Source organism: Eublepharis macularius, chromosome 5, assembly GCF_028583425.1.
Source record: "Eublepharis macularius isolate TG4126 chromosome 5, MPM_Emac_v1.0, whole genome shotgun sequence".
Lineage (NCBI taxonomy): Eukaryota > Metazoa > Chordata > Lepidosauria > Squamata > Eublepharidae > Eublepharis > Eublepharis macularius.
Window position 1 is genome coordinate 171,732,863 of NC_072794.1, and position 19,661 is coordinate 171,752,523.

The 19,661-nt window shown below is 44.1% G+C and overlaps 2 protein-coding genes across 2 annotated transcripts; both read left to right on the forward strand.

Moving 5' to 3' along the window:
- The first annotated feature begins 112 nt into the window (after positions 1–112).
- Positions 113–18,283, forward strand: POFUT1 (protein O-fucosyltransferase 1). Its single transcript, XM_054981873.1, has 7 exons — positions 113–305; positions 7,043–7,164; positions 8,518–8,700; positions 9,031–9,143; positions 11,404–11,596; positions 12,904–13,146; positions 16,051–18,283. The coding sequence occupies exons 1-7, from the start codon at positions 170–172 to the stop codon at positions 16,237–16,239; spliced, it is 1,179 nt and encodes a 392-aa protein (XP_054837848.1). The 5' UTR covers positions 113–169; the 3' UTR covers positions 16,240–18,283.
- Positions 7,665–8,383, forward strand: LOC129331356 (jupiter microtubule associated homolog 1-like). Its single transcript, XM_054981874.1, has one exon. The coding sequence runs from the start codon at positions 7,833–7,835 to the stop codon at positions 8,223–8,225; it is 393 nt and encodes a 130-aa protein (XP_054837849.1). The 5' UTR covers positions 7,665–7,832; the 3' UTR covers positions 8,226–8,383.
- Positions 18,284–19,661: the final 1,378 nt, after the last annotated feature.

Below are 19,661 nucleotides of genomic sequence, written 5' to 3' on the forward strand. Positions count from 1 at the left end.
CTCGCGCCCCTCCAGGCCTCCATGGCGCCACATCCGGCCCGCGCCGGAAGTCGCCTCGGCCGGCCCGCCTCTCTCACCCCTGCGCGCGGGGCAGGCCGGGAGGAGGGCCGGTTGCTATAGAGACGAGGCCTGGCGAGGCCTGCTTTGAAACGCAAATCCTGGCGGAGGCATGGTGGAGCTCGGGGATGGTTTCCGCGGCGCGGCTGCTTCTAGGCGGCTCCTCCTCCTCCTCGCCCTGCTGCAGCCGGGAAGCGGCGATGACGGCTGGGACCCGGCGGGATACTTGCTCTATTGTCCCTGCATGGGTGAGGCGGGGGCAGATAAGGCGCGGGGACGCCCCCGACCACCCACCCTCCTCTCTTGCCCCGGGTGCGGTCCTGTCTGCACTCCCTGCGCGTTCCTAGGCAAAAGGCACGGGCATGGAGTTGCCAGGGGCCGTTACTTCCAGGTGCTTGATGTACCACTAAAGAGTCTTGCAGTGGTTCTGTTAGGGTTGCCAGCTCCAAGTTGGGAAATTCCTGGAGATCTGGGGGGAGGGGGGTGAAACCTGGAGGTTTGGGGAGGGAAAGGGCCTTGGCATGGCATAATTCCAGGGAGTCCACCCCCAAAAGTAGCCATTTTCTCCAGGTGAACTGATCACTGTGGCCTGGAGATGAGTTGTAATTCCGGGAGATCTCCAGCCACTACCTGGGGGCTGGCAACCCTAGGTTCTGTCTTTATCTCAGGTGGCTTGTTTGGTGCCACTCCTGAGGAAGGTTCAATGAAACAAGTTACTTGCTGGCTTCATGTCGAGTCGTGGGGTCTTTGTGCCCCTCTTTGCACCCAAAATAAGAAATAACATTAGTTATTTATGAGAATCCTTCCCTTTTGTTGGGTTATTATCCTCCCCTGATGTTGTGATGCAGTGTTTCACTATTGCTCCTTTAGGGGCACCTGCTCTTTCATTTATCCTTCATTGAATATGTACTGTTACTTGCCGCTGACAACTTGCAGTTTTGAATAATTTTGTAATATTGCATTTATGTAGCATTTGTAATTTATAAGAGTCATAATACATCCTATATATTTTTCCTACTCTTTTTGGTCTTGCCTTCTGCTTTATTTTAGGCTTACTTGATGCTGCTTGCTCCTGGAGAAAATGGCTGCTTTGGAGGGTGGGTGGACTCTGGGGCATTATGCACTGAGGAGGTTCTTCTCTTCCCCTGGAGATAGATCGAGATGGATTTAATTTATTCAATTTATTCTCCGCCCTCCCCACACCAGCGGGCTCAGGCTAGATCACAACAAGGCTAAAACACATTACACAATTCAAACCATTATTACCATTAAAAACATGCCACAATTTAAAATACCACATCTATATAATATAGCAGTGTTTGTATCAGTAGGAAAGAGCAAGGGTTTAGTAGCACCTATAAGACTAACAAAATTTGTTAGTTGTGACTCACGAAAGCTCATATCTTCCACCAATTTTGTTAGTCTTCTAAGTGTTACTGGACTCTTGCTCTTTTCTACTCTCCTGGTTTTACTTCCAGGAAATCTCCAGGAATTTCCCAGCTTAAAGTTGGCAACTCTAGTCAGTGGCTGGAGGGGCATCCCCTCCATGTTTCCAACAAAGCAGAGCTTGTGGTGCCCCAATATTTCTGCTTGAACAAAATCTTTCAGCTGCCACCAGGCTGCTGCCTGTTGTTCCCTAGAAAGAATACTCTTTATTTATTTTTTTAGAATTTTCCTTTCCAGAGCTCCTATGATCAAGTGATCTTGAGCAGTGACTAATAGAATAATAAATTAATTTCTGAAGGAAAATATGCAAGACAGAAATGTAGCAACCAACGAAGGTTATATTTGCATCACTAGCATCAGATAGGAAAGAATCTCCCCCTGAAAATTATTAACAGGACAACATTAAAAGAGGTAAAATTTGGCAATTTCTAAAAACAGTAAAAAGAGGACATTCCAATATTTTATGAAATTAAAGTGTCAGTTTTACCCTGACCACAAGAACACAGACAGCCTGAATATGGCATAGGGTCTATTTTTATGCCACTTCTTCAAGTCTTGCTCAACGACTTTCAGATTTATATTTCTAGTTGTTGGGGGAGATAAGAAGAAAAAGAAAGAGAAGGCTAAGGGATTGAGGAGAGCAGGGAGTGTAAGAGCAGCCTTACTGGATCACACTAGCAGTCCATCAAGTCCTATATCCCATTTCATTACAATTGCCATATCCAAGTTGGGAAATTCCTGAAGATTTGGGGGGGTGGATGAAGTTTGGAGAGCAGAGGAACCTCAGCAGGGTATCGCGCCATGGAGTTCACCCTCCGAAGCAGCCATTTGCTCCAAGAGAAATGATCTCTGCCAATGGAGGTTGGCAACTCTGTGTTTCACACACATGCTAGCCAGTTACTATGGAGGCCCACCAACAGGACACACAGGCCAAGATCTTCCCCTAAATTAGCCTCTGAATACCGAGGTTCTCTTTGGTCACAATGGCTCTAGGTCCAGAGTCGCCAACCTCCAGGTGGATCCTGGAGATACAGATTTGCAACTGATCTCCAGGCCGTAAATACTAGTTCCCCTGGAGAAAATGGCTACTTTAGAGGATGGACTGTATGGCATTATACCCCTCTTCCCTAAACTCTGCCCTCTCCAGGTGCCACCCCCTAAAACTCCAGGAATTTCCCAACCTGGAGCTGGCCACTCTGACAACCACCCACTGCAGTCCTCTGATGCAGAGGACTTCCACAAATGTTTTTTGGGGGGAGGGGGGGAACCTTGTTTGCCTTTTGTTGTAGTGGTTAAGAGCGGCAGGACTCTAATCTGCAGAACTGGGTTTAATTCCCCGCTCCTCCGCTTGAAGCCAGTTGGGTGACCTTGGGCTAGTCACAGCTTCTAAGAGCTCTCTCAGCCCCACCCACCTCACAGGGTGATTGTTGTAGGGATAATAATAACATACTTTGTAAACCGCTCTGAGTGGGTGTTAAGTGGGCCTGAAGGGCGATCTATAAACCGAGTGTCGTCGTTGTTATTTATTTTATTTTAAGTGTTCCTGTTTTGTTTGTTTTTACTGCAGCAGGCTGCTACTCTGAAATTGTTATTTATTACATATTTTTACACCGCTTTTCTCTCTCACTTACAAAGTGCTATCATTATTATTAAGAGCAGTGTCTGGAAACTGTAGCTGGCAATCTTTTGAGATCCATTTTTTTCAGCAGCTTGAAAGCAGAGGCCCACTTTAAAAAAATCAGAGGGTGCTCTCCAGTCTGATGGGCTTTTCTCCACTTTAAAAGGTTGTTCCTTTGGAGAAAGAGCATCTCAGTCTGAAAGAAGGCCTCAAACTTTGCTTTGTGGTGTGATAGAATACAGGCCCGTGTCTGCTCCTTTTTTTTTTAAATACTGAAGAGAAGTGGTGCCTCCACTTTTTTAAAAAAATTGTATTTTATTAAACAGAAAAAAGAAAGTGGACAGTATTGTAGTAAAGAATAATAAACGGTGCACGACTTTACATTATTATGAATGATAAACAACAGTGAAATAATAAGCAGTGCTAAGAGTAATACAAACAAAATGAAGATCGGTTACATAAGAGTAAAGAGCAAAGGATATGTTTTATTTTTATTATTTATTTCTGTTTTCTATTCTGCCCTCCCTGCGAGCGGGCTCAGGGCAGATGACAATATATTAAAAATACAATTAAAAAATTCATGTACATATAACTATAAACTATTTCTTCTCTCCTTATTACTTATGTGTACTCAGCATTTTCTATTCAGCGTTCAAAAATTAAGCTTTAATATTAATCCATTTTAAGAGTAGCCGTTCTTCCTGCATTTTCTATTCAACAGTCTAAAATATTAACTTGGAATTCATCTAGTTCAACAATAAGCATTTTTAATTTTCATAAAATTACTATTACTTATTCTAGAAAGAAGTCTTTCTATTTTTTCTAAAATTCTAAGATTGGTCTATTATATAAAAAGGAAACTAGTTTTCCACAGACACCTATTCTACTTTGCCACTAATAGGTAAAGTAACATATTTTTATGATTCAGCAATAGGCGAAACTTTAAACATTTTCTATTCAATCTTATGTTCAGCATTAATTGCTACTTAGCTCAACAATTAATCTATTTTAATATTGATAAGTCTTTTTATTGAGCGATTTTATTTATATATATATATATATGTATGTATGTATGTATGTATGTATGTAAAGTAATTCATCTGAACATGAAAAAAATCAGGAATAAGTATAGATAACAGAGTATTTCAATTTCATAATAAATCTTCCCTCGGTCTCCCTTTTATTTCTTCATGGTTTCTTCCGGTTGCGTGCATTGAGTTAAATCTAATAATTTACTCAGTATCCAAAAAACTGTAGATTCCTTGGTTCATCTCATTGTGGAAGGCCCCCTGGGTTAAAGTCCCCTTGCACCTCCCCTTTTACTCGCCTTCTGTCAGATGATCATGGCCAGTTTGTGGTTAGTTGGTGACCAATCTTGTTGAGCAATGAACGCCCTTCTGTCCCTGCTTATCTTCTCTGCCCCTCCCCATGCTCCTACTTCAGCCTTCTGAATTGTGCCTCTGTATTTTTGACCTAAAGCTCTCAACAACTGAGGTGCACAAATAAGCCCAAATAAATACACTTTAAAATCACTTAAAACAGAAACCAACCATAAAACCAATGTAAAAATTGTATTGCCAATGTACATCATAAAACCCACATGGCATAAGCTGGTCGATCAAACCAGTGCTGACAGTCATTTTATTAAAATAAATAGGAGTCTTGTGGCACCTGAAAGACTAAACAAAAAAAATGTTTTGCTTAAGCTTTAGAGGTGCATAACCCATCTCTTCAGAGTGCTAGGTGTAGTTTCTTACTTTGCGCTTGTTTTATGTAGGAGGTTTCCGGGGAAAACTTTTGTTTACTTATTTATTTTATGGTCATGGGATCATGAAATTTCAGAAATACACAGTGAAATCTGATTATATGAAATCTAATCAAGAAGAAATGGTCATTTACCTCAGACTTATAAATTTATTTGCTTATTTACATGAAGGTGGCTCCCTACCTTGACATGGTTGATCTGGCCACCTGGATCCATAACATGTTAACATCAGGCCTTGACTAGAGATGGGCCTGAACCACAAAAAAAACCTGAACCATGAGGTTCATGGTTCGTGGGTTTTCATGAACCAGGAACCACGAATTGGGACAAGTTCATGAACCAGTTTGTGGGTTTAAATGCCCCTTTTCGGCCGCTTAGCAAAGGGGCATTTGACAGTTTAAAGGACCCTTTCCTGCCTTGCAAGGGGCAGGTCCCTTTAAACTATCAGCTGGCAGGCCAGTAGACCAGTTCATGGAAGTTTGTGGAAACGGGCTTCCACGAACCACTGGTTTGCGAACCGCAAACCGGGCTGGTTCGTGGGGTTTTTTGGTTCGTATTTGGATTCGTGCCCATCTCTAGCCTTGACTACTGCAATGCACTCTATATAAGTCTCTCCTCAGAGCCAACTTAGAGCCTGCCGTTTGTGTAAAATGCCGCAGCTTGATTATTATTAAATGCTAGGTAGATCATGCATATTACTCCCAATTCTGCAATCAGTCCATTGGCTGCCCGTCAGTAATGGGGGTCAATTCAAGGTTTTGGCTATCACATACAAAGCCCTTCATGGCCCCTCATATCTATGGGAACACCTCTGTCCCTATCCTCTGCTCTGGCAGCTTTGCTCATCTGAACAGGGCCTTCGGCAGGTGCCACCCTGCAGATGGACAAAATCAACAGCTGCCCATGCATGTGCCTTCTCTGGTAGCCTCCACCTTGTGGAACAGCCTACCTAAAGAGGTCAGGAAAGCTTCCAGTCTCCTGACTTTCCACAAACGATGCAAAGAAAGGAGAGCTTTCTTACTCAGACAATAGGGCTGTGCTATAGGGAAATGATTCAAAGAGATGCTTTGGTAAATGGATAGGGACTGTAGACTCTACTGCTGTGCACTGTCTGTTGTTGTTTGTATGTCATGTCAAATTGCTTATGTTTTGCTCCATCATTATTTCAACTCTGTATTGGATTTCTGTTTGTTCTTGGATTTCTGTAATTATACCCTTTTGTATTGTTTACCAAATGCCCCAGCTGTTGATTGAATTAAGTTAACACTGTCTAATCTGCTTTGAGTCTCAGCGAGAAAGGCAGACGGTAAGTTTGATTTTTAATTTAAAAAATAATTTATAGTCAGCCTTTCTCACTGGGACTCAAGGCAGATTGCACAGTGTTGTCAATACGACCAACAGCTCGGGCATTCAATAAACCATGCCCTGGTGTGTGCAAATGCAAATTGGCAGAAATTGAAAATAAGCAGAAATCTAATACAATGCTGAAACAAGCATAAGCAATTTGACACATCTTAAAACACTGCAGACGCTATTCAGTAGGAATGATCTTACAAGAACAGATAGTACACAGTAGTATAGTATACAGCCCCTGTCCCTTTACCAGTGCCTCTCTTTGGAACATTTCCTTACAGTAAAGCTCTCCTACCTGCAATAGCAACTCACCACAGGCAAATGAGACTGGCTTCCAGGCAGCTAGATTTCAGTTTGTCATCACCTGTCTCCGTGTTCTTTTCTGCCCTTGCGAATAAACCCACAAAAGTTATTAGCTTCCAGTTTGTTTGTTTTTTACTAGACTGTCTGCTGAAGGATAATCATGTTAGATGTTTGCGTTGTGAAAAGCCGCAGTGTGGCACAGAGATAAGTCCTTATTTATGCTGGGTGGTAACTGGCTGTTTGAGAGCCTTGTTCAATCACTCAGCTTGTTCCTCATTTCAGAAGATCAATTTTCAAGGTCTTTTGGAATCGGGCAACCGGAAGCTCAGGGAGGATTGAAATGTGGTTGTGCCTCATGTTGAGCCTCATGCTTCATCTTTAATGTGAGCATAGTGAAGGAAGGTCTGCTCCACGTTGAGTTTAACAGCAGTGTTCTCCTCCTTTTGAAGTATCCTTGGAACTCCACCCTTATGAGGCAGTACTTTCTTTTTGGTTTCAAGGGAGATTTGGGAACCAGGCAGACCATTTTCTGGGCTCTTTGGCATTTGCCAGGATGATCAATCGGACTTTAGCCGTGCCTCCCTGGATTGAGTACCGACACCACAGGCCTCCATATACGAATGTGAGTACTTCTTTGATAACTGGGTTGTGCTCCTGTGGTGCCAAGTATCTATCTCAGGCAGCATGTTCCAAACTTATAATGCTTCAAATTTAAGTTTTGGTCTCTGTTAATGTTTTGATGCTACCTGTCTGTTGTATGCCTTTATATATGCGAAGCATCTGGCACTTCTCTAACGTTTAGCCAATTTCAGGTCCTAAAAGCAATGCTGTGACTTGGAGTTCCAGGTGCAGTCATGGGTTCCAGACCGTGTTGGACTTTTAGACCTGATTGACTGGCATAAGCTAAAGCCCTTGCTTGTGGTTTATGAAGTCAGAATACTGACCACTTTTACTTTAGGCTGATTTCTGTGGATCCCCTGTTGTTGGAGGGGCTGTGGCTCAGCAGAAGAGCCTCTGCTTGGTGTGCAGAAGCTCCCAGGTTCAATTCCTGATGTCTCCAGTTGAAGAGATCAGATAGTATGGGGTGTGAAAGACCCCTACCTAATGCCCCGGAGAGCCGCTGCCGATCTGAGTAGACAATACTGACCTTGAAGGGTTCAGTAGGCTGCAGTTGTCCCTTGCAGTCGCAGGGAGGTGAGGTGCGGGGAATATCATCATCACCCGGTCACCTCTTTCGAGGGTGCTTTTCCTCATCCCCGTTTTTCTCCCACCACGACCACCTTCAAGGGGATGGATCCCAGTGGCCGGAGCAGCTCCAGAGTTCTTCGCCCTCCAGGTGGTGGTTCCAATTTCTCTTTGGGATTTGATGAACCAAAAGGCCAACCAGTGCGAAAGAACAGGATGGCATCCGATATATTTGGGGCTGCAGAAGAGGATCCACCTTCCTGGGCTAGGTCAACAGCAACCAAATCCAGTGATGTCAATGAAAGTTCTGAAGCACCTGGATCCCAAAGAAGAAAATCTTCTGATGCAAACTGTGGAGACTATGTAGATCCAAAGGGTGGAGAAGTCGAGGTTCCTGAAAACACCGAAGCTGAAATAGAAACTGCTTCAAGCCCAAGTGAAGAAAAGCCCCTGCCGGCTGCACCTGTTCCTAGCCCAGTAGCCCCCTGCAGCTTCTAGGAGAAATCCACCTGGTGGGAAGTCAAGCCTAGTCCTTGGTTAAACTTCTTCCTCTTTGTTCCTAACTACTTTGAACTCATGTCTGTCATCTTTTTCTTTTCCCTTCCATGCTTGTGAACTGCACAACTTGAGTCTGACTGTACATCTCGAAACTATCATTAAAGGAAGCACTTTATGTAAAAAAAAAAGGGGGGGTTCAGTATAAGGTAACTTCATGTGTGTTCATGTGAATTACCTGTTAAGCTTACCTGTCTGTAGGTGTGGCTTGAACTCAGTTTGCTTTCCATTTTAGCTGCACGTTCCCTACAAAGAATATTTCAAGGTAGCCCCTCTCCTGGAATATCACCGGGTCGTTACCTTGGAAGAGTTCATGGAGAAGCTAGCTCCTGTCCACTGGCCTCCTGGGAAGAGAGTGGCCTTCTGCTTTGAAGCAGCAGCTCAGAGAAGTGCTGATAAAAGGACTTGCCCCATGAAGGTAGGTATCCTCCTTCGTTCTGAAGAGGCTGGCATAACCTGGGGCCAATAAAACTTGCTGCTCTGAAATCTCTCGGGTGACATTTTGGTGCTGCCACTCTTTGGGGCGATTTATTCTGGGTCAGTTTAAGCACTCTTTTAGTGGCCATCTTTTCTCTCTTCCACTTCACTGTCCTCCCTCTTTATCATTGCTCTGTCCCTAGGACTGTTGATATTTTGTAGATTTCTTAGGGGGTCGTTGGATGCATCGGGGAGGAACTGGTGGCTTCCTCCGGCCTGTCTCCCGCTTCGTCCGCTGCAGTGAATGAGCAGGCTGCCTTTGATTTTGCAGGACGGAAATCCCTTTGGGCCCTTTTGGGATCAGTTTGACGTGGATTTCGATAGGTCGGAGCTGTTTGGGGGCATCTCCTTCAGTGCCTCTTACAAGGACCGCTGGATCCGAAGGTAGCAAGTGCCTTGTGGAGGGCTGGGGAGGGGGGAACTCCTCTGTGTTGTCCCTTCCAGTGTATTTATGAAACCATCTGGGAAAGAGGCACAAGTATTTGGGTTTTTTCCCTATTGAAAATGGGAGAAGGATAAGTGGGTTTGCCCATTGACTTGAAACATGTTTAGATATCTATCCAACTGATACAATTTAAATAAATATGCATATTACCAAAACTTTAGTACAAGCACCTTAGTTATTGAAAAGTAGCACTCCTTGTTAAATTTTAGCTTTTAATTGGCCATTTTTGTTTCTCAGAATTCCCTTTCATTGTAACACACTGAAAACAAAATATCCCAGGATGAAAAATGTGCCCCAGAATTCTCATTTTTCACCATTTAAAATAGGCCCTAGGCAAGGCATCACTCAGAGCTGTGCTTGGTTCAGTTCCTGGTGTCCCCAGTTAAGAAGAGCTCAGGTAGCAGGGCTAGATGAGAAAACTCTCCTGGGCCGTTGGAGCGCTACTGCTGGAAGGAACATTTGAGCCAATCGCTTTATTTATTTATATGCTTCATTTATAGCCCCTCCATCCACCCACCCTGGAGACTCATGACAAATTACAAAATATTTTTGAAAAATGTCCATCAGACAGCATAAGACATTCAGTAAACAATGCAGTGGAGTAGGATTACAGAATTGGGTAACAGTTCCCCCCTGGTCCCAGCTCAACTAAGGCATGACATACCACAGTACAGTTAGTGGGCTATAAAGGCAGATGGTATGTGCAATAAGCATTTCTCTTGTATAACAGAGCTTGGTATATTCAACATCTAATGCTGTAGTTGGTAAATCTTCCAAATTACGAAGCTTGCTGGTCTAGTTTCACAGGGAGGTATTTTTTAGAACATGTTTCCTAAGGAGTTCTCCATCTGCAGATGCTTAAGAGATGATGCAGAGGCTCTGGGGAATTGCTATGGTCTTAAGAATGTGAATATTTGAAAAGCAAAGTTGTTGGATTACATCTAAAATATTCTTTGTATTTTAAATATTACGATTGATCTTTATTGTGTATTTTTTTGAAAGGCTGTATAAACTTTTTTGAGGAGTATCCCCCCTCCTTCTGATAAAGCAACACAATGGTTAAATGCTAAGGTGAAAATATAGGGGAAATCCCCTTGAGATGATAAAAGGGTAGCACTGAAGCAACAGCCTTGATGTGTCATAGTTTTTCCTTCCAGAAAGGAGGACACAGAAGGTTAGGCTGTGCGCACGCACACTAGGACTGGTTTGGGCACAGGTTGCTTTGGTCAAGGTAAGGGGCTAGAGTAGTTGTTGGTATCTCTTTCAGCTGTTGCTGTACTGAGGACATTCCCTCTGTCTTTAGGTGACTGCTTAATGGTCAGGCATCAAAGCCTGCAACCCTGTAGGGTCTTAGGCCTTTTTCTAGATCATTTTCAAAGGGATTCTTTTTTCCCCCTTAGGAATGCTCTGCTCGTGAAGATGTGAAGCCCTTTTCTTAACTTCGTTCCTTAATGCATATTAAGCAGAAATCTGTGTTGCCCCTGTGGTTAAATTTTTGTTACCTTAGTAACGTGGTATATACTCAGGGCTTTTTTTCAGCGGAAACGCGGTGGAACGGAGTTCCAGCACCTCGGTCACATGGCCGGTGGCCCCGCCCCCTGATCTCCAGACAGAGGGGAGTTTAGATTGCCCTCCGCGCTGCTCCAGCGGCCACTCCAGCGGTGCGGAGGGCAATCTAAACTCCCCTCTGTCTGGAGATCAGGAGGTGGGGCCACTGGCCATGTGACCATTTTCACTGAGGGCAATTTAAACTTTAAAAAACTCCTCCCTTGTTCCAGCTGACCCAAAGTGACGTCATTGTGCGGTCCTGAGTTCCACCACTGAGTTCCACCAACTCTTCTCCCAGATAAAAAGCTCTGTATATACTACTCTTCTGGACAGATTAGTGCCCCACTCAGAGCGGTGAACAAGGTCAGTGTTGTTATTATCCCCACAAAACAGCTGTGGAGCTGAGCTGAGAGACGTGGTAGAGTGCTAATTTACAGCTCAGCCACTTAACCACTGTGCTACAGCAGCTCAGTGTAAATAGTCCCTTGTGATACCAGTGCTTCGGCAGATGCTCGACTCATTTGGTAGCTGTGGTGCAGACCAGTTCCTCTGTCTTGCTTGGCTCAGACTATAGGACAGGGCTTCCAAGTATTCACTTGCATTTGCCAAAATGACTGAAAACCTGCATCATTTTATTTTTTATTCTGCTAGGTTTCCACCCTCTGAATATCCTGTTGTAGCCCTCCCGGGTGCACCGGCCCAGTTTCCAGTTCTGGAGGAGTTCCGGCCTCTGCATCGGTTTATGGTGTGGTCTGATGAACTGGTGGACAAGGGAGAGTCCTATATTAATTCCTTCCTAGTCAGACCCTACGTGGGAATACATCTACGAGTGGGCTCCGACTGGGTAAAGCTCTCATATCTGTTGAATAAGCTTTTCATTCTGCTTTTCTACAAAATAGTACTCAAGGTGGCTTACACATTTTAAAAAAAGAATAGAATGAAACGTCGGTAATAATATACGTTAGAAACATGAAAAATAAGCAAATGAACTTGTAACAGTACACATGTAGTAAAATTATTTATTATTTACATTATTTCTAATCTGCCTTTCTCATTGAGACGCAAGGCAGATTTCATAGTATAAGTCAATACGATCAACAATTGGGACATTCGATAAACAACTCAATAGGGAATGGATTACAGAAATTTGAAGAAAAAGCAGAAATCTGATACACAGCTGAAACAAAACAAGCAATTTAACATAACGTGTAAAACAACACGGAAACTACCCAGTAGGAGCTTATTTACAGCAACAGACAGTATATAGTAGTATAATGTACAGTCCCCACCCCTGTACCAAAGCATCTCTCTCAACCATTTTCTTACAGCAATGCCCTACTGCCTATGTAAAAAAAGCCCTTTTGGATAATTCAGTTTTGCATAGTTTATGGAAAGCCAGGAGAAGGGAGATTTCCTGGCCACTTCAGGCAGGCCATTCCATGAGTAGTAAAACATCAGTGCAGTAAATAGACCGATGTTTCAATGAACAAGTTCCCCAAACCTGTCACTAAATGCCCTTCAGAATAAAGTTGCCTTCCTCTATGCATCCCTTGAAGGCCAAAAGCAAGGCAACCACATGGGGCTCTGGGGGTGGGGCAGAGAGTTCCAAAGTTGGGGGCCACGTCCAAGAAGGCACTGTCCTGCGTGCTCACCAGCCTCACCTCTGCGAATGTGAGCAGGCAGAGCAGGGCTCCACTAGTTGATGATCGTGGCTCTTGGGCAGCATTTAACATGCACGGATACCTGAAGCCGCCTTATACTGAATCAGACCTCGGGCAGAGGTCTTTCACATTGCTTACTTACGTTGTCTTTTTTAACTGGCAATGGCAGGGATTGAACCTAGGACCTTTTGCATGTCAAACCGAGGCTCTACCGCTGAGCTGTGGCCCCTCCCCTGCTTGATTCCCCAAGTATTCTGATATCCACAGATTCCATGGGTGCCAAGCATACGGTTAGTGTTGCAGCAGTGCTTGCTTGGCATCTTTTCTCTACCGGAATGAACCCAGGAGGAGAGTGATTGTTCGGGATAAGCGCACCCTCAAAGCGCGCCATCCGTCATTGCCTAGGCATATCTGCGATGCTTTCTGTCAGTCACCTGTCCTGTCCTCACCTTTCACAGCGCTGTCTTGTTTACCTTCTTTCCTCTGTTAGAAAAATGCCTGCAATATGTTGAAGGACGGCACAGCCGGATCTCACTTAATGGCTTCCCCTCAGTGTGTGGGCTATAACCGTAACACTGCTGCTCCCCTCACCATGGACATGTGTCTGCCAGGCCTGAATGAGATCGAACGCGCCCTTGAGCTCTGGGTGAATGCAGTCGAAGCAAAAGCTGTGTACGTTGCGAGTGATTCTGAGCCCTACACCAACGAAATACAGCAGCTCTTCAAAGGAAAGGTAATGTCTTTCCCCGCTGGCCTGGCTGACTGTTGCAATCCTGTAGGCTTTGCCGGTTCCCATCTTCTCTAGTCCTGCACACTCCCTTGCTCACTGGCTTCTCAAAATTATGAACGCAAGTTAAGCCTCTGAAGGCTTCCCAAATGTACAATTTCTAGGGTTCTTTGGAGGTTAGTTCTGTAGCATACTTGTATCATAGCCTCACATATTACACAGCTGAGTCTGATTCTCTTTCTCAGAATTTTTTAATCCTAGCCACAGCGGTTTGTGTGTGTATTACAGTTGAGAAAAATAGTAAGCGGGGTGCACCTGGCCCCTTATTCATGATCTTCAGGAGGCAGGTGGACATTTTTATTTAGGATTGCTTTTAATTAACTTTGTTTTTATTTTTATTGACAGTCCTAAATGGTATTTTTAAACTTTGATTTATTCATTTTATGATTATTTTATTTATATTTTAAGCTGCCTTGAGTTCGTACAAGGTAGAAAGGCAGCTAATAAATGTTGAACTTGTGCTCTGGTTGGCTGAAAAAAGGTGCATAACAGTTCCCGCTTCCTTTTCTCACCTGGCCATCCAGGCCTCCAGGAAGGCCTAATATGGGGAGTGCGTGCACAAAACCCTTGGTTTATCTCCATTACCTGTATAGAAAGACACACTGTTTCAGAACAGTAAAGAATCCAGTAGCACCTTTAAGACTAACCAACTTTATTGTAGCATAAGCGTTCGAGAACCACAGCTCTCTTCGTCAGGTGCATGGAGGGTATGAAGAAACTGGCCAGAGAGATATAGGTGGTGAGGGGAGGGGGGAGTAGATGCAAATCAGTTACAGAAGTCATGGAAGAGCTGAAGTGCACAATCCAGGCTGGGTGTGACCCCTCCCCTCTATAGCTGAATCTGAATGGAATGCCTGAAAGGCAGTTCCTTCTGATAACTAGATTTGTCTGGGGCATGAGTGTGTGCAGTGTGTGCAGTGAAGGGGAAGGAACAGCATTGCAGGGATTGTAACAGTTGCATGTCACTGGATGAGACACTGCTGTTTAGGGTTGATTCTCATTACATGGTAAATTCCATTACATGGTAAATCACCCCCTGTAGCCACCATCTTCTGTCCACGGCATAGACTCCTTCCCGGCATCGGTTCTCACACAATGATACTTTTTTGTGGATCAGCTAAAGTGGCATCCCACGCCCTGGCTAGGAGATGATAATCAGCCAGCATGAACCACAGCGGTTTGAAGTTCTGAAAGCCCAGGCTATTTACTTTATTTTCAAAATGTATATTCCTCCTTTTTGTTCAGTCAGAGCCACCAAGGCAGCTAACAATTAAAAACAGAACTTAAAAAACACACAATAAAACCAAACTACCGTACATGTGTAAAAACATACACAATCCTGCAGTGAAAACATAGACAAGAAGGTCATTGGGATCATTGAGGGTAATGCCAGACAGAACAGTGATAGACAATGACAATGGTAGAAGGGAACAAAGGAATATTTATTAGTTAGACGTCTATCCCGCCCTTCCCGCATGCAGGCTCAGGGCAGGTTACAGCAATAAAACATAATGTTACATTAAAACTTCACTAAACCCAGAAAATTTCCGTAACGCCACCCCCAGACAGTGACCTTACAACCACCCCTGCCAATAATACATAAAGGGGGGAACGCAGGCCTTTCCATTCAGCTGTAACTCATATATGGGGGGCCGGACAACCACGTAGACCCCCTGACAAGCGGCCAGATTGAGAGGCTTTCCAGATGACTATTGGACCGGCCTCAGCCATATGCCTGGTGGAACATCTTAGTCTTGTAGGCCTGCCGTAACGACAGACGATCCTGGCGGGCCTGCATATCCTCTGATAGAGAGTTCCACCAGATCGGAGCCAGAACCGAAAAGGCCCTGGCTCTGGTCGAGACCAGTCTAGCCTCCCTGGGGCCTGGGACCACCAGTAGATGTTTACTGGCTGATATCAGCACTCTCCGGGGCAGATATGGTGAGAGGTGGTCCCATGGGTATGCCGGTCTCTCTCTGCTAAAGGCTTTAAAGGTCAAAACCAACACCTTGAATTTTATCCGGAACTCCACGCCTGTGGGGGCGGAGTTCCATCATATTGGCCTCATGACAGAGAAGGCACTCTCTCAGGTTGCCATTCACCTTAGCAAGCAAGGGCACCCAGAGCAGGGTCTCGGAAGATGACCGTAGTGATTGGGTAGGTTTGTATGGGAGTAGGCAGTCCTTAAGGTGTATGCTGGTCCTAAACCATGCAGGGCTTTAAAGGTCAACGCCAGCACCTTGAACTGAGGTGGGCCGAGGCTGGAGTGATGCAATTCCTACAGTCCTCTACAGTCCACATCCTGGCTGCAGCATTCCATGCCAGTTGAAGTTTCTGCCCTCTTTTCAAGGACACCGCTACTTTTCAAGGTTCTGCTCCCACTCAGCCATGAAGCTTATTGGATGATTGTGGTCTACTCACAGACACTCAGCCTAATCTAACCCTCAGGGTGGCTGTGAGAATGAATGTATGATGCCGTATGCCCCTTGGACGAAGAGCCACATTAAAAAAAATATTCTAGATAGGTAGCAAATACTTAGCGGTCCTTGACTGACCTCTGTGACTTAGAAAATGCGTACTCTCTGCAAGCTTCCCTGTTCATTTCTTCTTGTGTGTCCACTTTGTTGGTCAGAGTGTTCTGTACAGTCGCAGCAAAATGCTGAAGTACACTCGGATCCTCGTTCAAAGGTCTAGTTTAGAGTAGATTCTGAGGTCCTGAAAGAACTGTGGGATGGTGAAACCTGTTGGAACAAGGTCAGGTGGGAAAAGATGATTGTGGAATCTTCCCGTGATCATTTCCCCCTGTGACCCTTTTGAACCTCTGATCTCTGCCTCTTTTTCTTTCCCCAGGTAAAAGTGGTCTACTTGCAGCCTGAAGTGGCCCAGATAGATTTATACATCCTCGGCCAGGCTGACCATTTCATTGGGAATTGCGTCTCCTCCTTTACTGCTTTTGTAAAACGAGAGCGTGACGTGCATGGGAGGCCGTCCTCCTTTTTTGGCATGGACCACCCACCCAAGCTGCGAGATGAGCTGTAGTATGCTGAGGACGAGTTACCTCTTCCCTTCAGCCCACCCACGGCACACAACTGGGATAAATACGGGGCTCTGAGGAAAGCCAAGTTCTGCACAAGTTTGAACAAGCTGCATAGTTCATGTCGGTGGCTGAAAGGATGCGTCTTCCAGGAATTTGTTCCTCCTCAACCAATCCACTCAGTTTCCTCTTATTTTTGTGCTCCTTTACTGCGGCTCCTGGGACTGACTTTCTGGGTTGGTGTTTTCTTAATACACAATATTCTCACAAAACAGCCTGCTCGGTCGCAAGGCGTTTTCTAGAGTTCAGAACTGGAAGATTCATTCCAAATTATGTGGCTAATTGACTGAATGCACCTGCTACGTTTCAGTTTACTAGTCTGGAAAAAGAATTTATTCTTGATGTCTTTCACTGACAGAAGTCTAAGAGGACACATTTCACAATCTTCAGAGAACAGCAACAGAAAAGGAATATTAGTCATAATAACACTGGATCAGCAGTGTCATCTGCCAGACCCAGGAAGCGGGATTGCAGAAGGCTGGCGGCATGGGGTTATTTGGGGGGGGGCATTTCATATTATGAGAGATCTTTTTAAGCGGTTTTGTATTTTACGTAAATTGCAGTCCAAACACTGTATGTGGTATAAAATGAAACTTCTTAAAAGTACTGCCAAGAAACATCTTGTTTAAAAAATATAATTACTGCGGATAGCACCCAAAGGTTCTGATGCACTGGTGGGGCACACCTTTCCACTGGCGAAGGGCTCTACTACAAGTGAGACAGAACCTTTGGATCTGACTCTTCCAGTATAATTATTGCCTACTTTTCTCAGACACTTTTACAGCACAGTGGATTCCAGCATATCTAAAGCTGTTTGAGTTGTTTGCAGCAAGTCAGTTGTGTGTTAACACCTCAGAAGACCCAGCCTGGCCTGTATCTTGAAACTTTGCTTCTTACAGACATTACGGAAACGGGAGTGGGGGCGGGAACGACATTTCGGTATTCATTCATTATTGGATGTCCCACATTCTGTGGGCTTCTATTTTATGTTTCCATTTTATGGGCTTCCATTTTATGTTTACAAAGCTGCGTGTTTGTGGTGCTGAGCAGGGCATAACCACTCATTTTGCTTTACATTTCAGAGGCTATTTTGGCATCTTTGGAAAGAGGAGCCAAGAGCCAACAGGGTCGTGGTATAAATATTTCCACCTTTCCCTGAAATCTTAGCACAACTTTCTCTGTACATCTGAACTAGGTCCATTCAGTTAGCTCTAGAATTTTAAAACAGCAACCTAGATTACTGTAGAAGAATTGCAAATTGTCATGTCAGCTATTTCTTGTACCTTTTCCCCATCGTATACAATCAGTAGTAACTTACACAATTGTGTACATTCTGAACACTGGCAGGTTATTTTGGCTACTGAATGCATGCACTAAATATCTCCTTATTGCAAAGTCTTAGTGGAAGAGACAGCATATGAATCACTGCTGTGGAGACGGATGCTTTTTAAAGGTGTCTGTGTGTATTGTTGGGCTTGAAGAGATCCAGTGTGGCGGGGGGGTGGGGGGGCAGTGTAGGACTGAGCCACAGAAGCTCCCTACTTGACGTCAGGCCAGTTATTCTTTCTCTGCCTAATCTACATCGCAGGCTTGTTGTGAGGATAAAATGTAGGAGGGAAAAACCATTTATGACGCTCTCAGTTCTTTGTAATGGTGATATTAAAATATAACGTAGTTTAAGACTTGACAAATTTTCTCAAACTGTAGGAACCAGCCCAAAAAAAAAAAGAGATGCCAGACATATGACACATGCATGTCTTTTATTGGCCATATTTTCTATTTATTGGCACCATCAAATCAAATTTAATTCCAATCTGTGACAAAGGTATTGTAGTATATAAATAAATATATTGGGACCAATTAAGAAATCAATTCATCCACCACCATTAAAAGGTGTAAAGTTAAGTTTACATATAAGCTAGCAGTGACAGGAATAGGCACATTTATTTTATAATAGTAAATTTATAAATGACATAAATAAAATAAGAGCCCAGTAGCACCTTTAAGACTAACCAACTTTATTGTAGCATAAGCTTTCGAGAACCACAGCTCTCTTCATCAGATGCATCTGATGAAGGGAGCTGTGGTTCTCGAAAGCTTATGCTACAATAAAGTTGGTTAGTCTTAAAGGTGCTACTGGGCTCTTTACTATTTTGCAACTATAGACTAACACGGCTAACTCCTCTGTACCTAATTCTGATGCAAAATGATAGACAAGCTTTGGGTTGGATTGCCAGCTTTTTCACTCTATCTCAGACAATTCTTATAGGCCTTTGTTCCTCAGGTCTTGTATCCATGCAAATATCCCAAATATAGCCTTTTTGGTGGTCAAAGTGGGCCCTTTCCTCCCTTTTCCACCAGTGCTTCCACTGAGAATTGCTGCAATAAAGATCGCTGCTGAAAATTCTAGGTGCCACAATGACATTTCTTGGTGTCATGGCGACCACCTGGCACATGGGATTTGTCAAACTTTGAAGTAACTATTATTAGATAGTGTTTTTAATATCTTTGAACTTGAAGGGCTACTAATAGGTCTGAGACTGCAATTCAAAAGCAGCCCAATCCTGCCCAAAGGAAGGTTCACTTAAACCCGTTGAAATCAGTGAGATTAAGCGTCCCTGATTCTGCCAAAGATTTGAGACACGAGTGCTCTAAACCCAGAGTGAAGACACAGCACTGCACTACAGAATGGAATGAAAGGTATTTCCCAAACTGTAAGTTGGGTGCACCCAAATAGCTCAGGCATACTCTTTCGTGTTCATGAAATAATTGAGCCCAAGCACCATTCAACCAGGCTTGTATCTCCATAGCTGTTTAACAAACGGGAAATGGTGGCAGTTAATCTCTCTGCCCACTTTCACAGGTTGGGAAATGCTGGGATAGAGGAATTGCCTTTTTACATATAAAAAATCGGCAACAGCTGGCAACTTTTTTTAGTGCTTGGCTACACGTTACACTTCTAAGGCAGGCTCGGACTTCTAAGAATTCTGGAGCTCCTCGAGCGAGTTGTAATCAGAAGCAGAAGGCCATATTCCCCTTGATCTTTATCTCTGTTTACTTTGTATTTCCTTTAACAGCTAGTTGACCCTGTTCTTCCACCCTCTGTCCCCAAACCCTGCGCCCTTCTCCATGGGTCCTCCTTCAGTGCTTTTCTGTTTGCGCTGACCATTCCTGGTGGAGCTTCAGAATTCTCAACAGTGAAGAGCCTCCTGACCAACTTCCGATTTCTTCCCTAGAAATTCCAAGTGCCCAAAGAAAATACTTCCACCTGCTTCCCTTTTTTAAAAAAATAACACATTTCATTTAAACAAGTATCTTCAGTGTTTCCAAATCCTCCTCCCCCCCAAATCATCTTGAGCTTCTGATC